A 1,656-nucleotide genomic window follows, 5' to 3' on the forward strand; every position below is an offset into this window, starting at 1 on the left:
TCCATGAATCACTTGCCTGCGGGTTTGGGCAGGGTCGGGGGTGGGACAGCTGGATTAGCTGGAGCAACAGGGTTCAGCTTCTCCACTGACTCTGCCCTGTAGCAGATAAACAGTCAAACAAAGAACAATGATTCAAACTTAAAGCCATATATTGTATCAAATAGATATATCAAAAACATATATCGTAAAAAAACTGCTAAAATAAAAACATAAAGCAGAGTTGTATTAAAGGGTTAGTTCACCCAAAAATAAAAATTAGCCCATAAATTACTCACCCTCAAGGCATCCTAGGTGTATATGACTTTCTTCTTTCAGACGAATCCAGTCAGAGTTAAATTTAAAATTGTCTTTGCTCTTTCAAGCTGTTTAATGGCACTCAGCGGGTGTTGCCAGTGCTTCAGTCCAAATGAAATGAAATAAAAATCACCCATCCATAAAAAAAAATTCATAATAAAAAAAGTCTCACACGGCTCTGGGGGATGAACAAAGGCCTCCTGTAGCGAATCGATGCATTTTAGTAATAAAAATATCCATATTCAAAACATAATTACTTCAATCTAACTTGCGCCAACAGTTGTACATGGAAGCAGCTCCGGGCAGATGATGTATGAGGTCAGCGTTGCGCATGCGCCGGTGAGTCTTGTGAAAACCAACGTTTGTTAACAGGAGCAAAGGAAGCAAAGTTTCCTTACTTTAGCAAAGGAAAACCAGTCTCCTCTTGGCTTATATCGAAATCTTCTGACATTCTTCTTTACAAATCCTTGTTTTGTACTTCTAATTAGTGACTGTTGTTTTGTTTTGACCTCTCCCTTGCGCTTCCACGTTCGTCACTTCTGAGCGTCGCATGCACAACGCCGACCTCATACGTCATCCGCCCAGAACTGCTTCAGTTTACAACAGTGAGCGCAAAATAGATTAAATTGATTATTACGTTTTAAATATGGTTATTTTTCTTACAAAAACTCATCAATTCGCTACAGGAGGCCTTTGTTCACCCCTTGGAGCCGTGTGAGACTTTTTTTTTAAATGGATGGCCACTTTTTATTTAACTTCTTTTGGACTTATGCACTGCAACACCCGCTGAGTGCCATTAAACAGTTTGAAAGATCAAAGACAATTTTTAATAGAACACCGACTGGATTCGTCTGAAAGAAGTCATATACACCTAGGATGCCTTGAGGGCGAGTAATTTATGGGCCAATTTTCATTTTTGGGTGAACTAACCCTTTAACTCACATGTGCTCAGGGTGTGCTATCGATGAGATCACGTCAGCAGTGCGACTCATTTTTGAAGCAAAGTTTTGCCTGAATGGTGATTAGATTCACTGCTTTGGATCTCTGCATTTAGAATGAAACTGAGAATGCACATATAGAATGACGCGTTAGGTGTATGATAAGAGTAAACAGTAATAGCATGTGCAGTGGCAGCAGCCTCCCCCGGGTCCTAATGCCCGTTCGGTAAAGTGTTGTAATTCCATAGAGGGCGCTGTTGGCCTACTTTCAATAAAATGAAAACAAAATACACAAATAACATTTAGACTGTGTTTCTGATTAAATAAAGCAGTAATTGATGTCATAAAATCATGAGTATGTTTTGAATTAAAGGTCAGAAGCTATAGCTTACATGAATAAAAAAAATCACAAACATGACACTTG

At 39.1% G+C, this 1,656-nt stretch overlaps 1 protein-coding gene across 1 annotated transcript in view; it reads right to left on the minus strand.

Moving 5' to 3' along the window:
* Positions 1–8: 8 nt before the first annotated feature.
* LOC107716454 (DNA topoisomerase 2-alpha-like) overlaps positions 9–1,656 on the minus strand; it is a 13,552-nt gene continuing 11,904 nt past the window's right edge. The window contains exon 8 of the mRNA XM_016522906.1: positions 9–96. Within this exon, the coding sequence (XP_016378392.1) occupies positions 9–96 (88 nt within the window). The remainder of the gene's footprint in view (positions 97–1,656) is intronic.

This window comes from Sinocyclocheilus rhinocerous, unplaced genomic scaffold (assembly GCF_001515625.1).
Source record: "Sinocyclocheilus rhinocerous isolate Xijiao unplaced genomic scaffold, SAMN03320098_v1.1 scaffold419, whole genome shotgun sequence".
In the NCBI taxonomy this organism is placed as follows: domain Eukaryota; kingdom Metazoa; phylum Chordata; class Actinopteri; order Cypriniformes; family Cyprinidae; genus Sinocyclocheilus; species Sinocyclocheilus rhinocerous.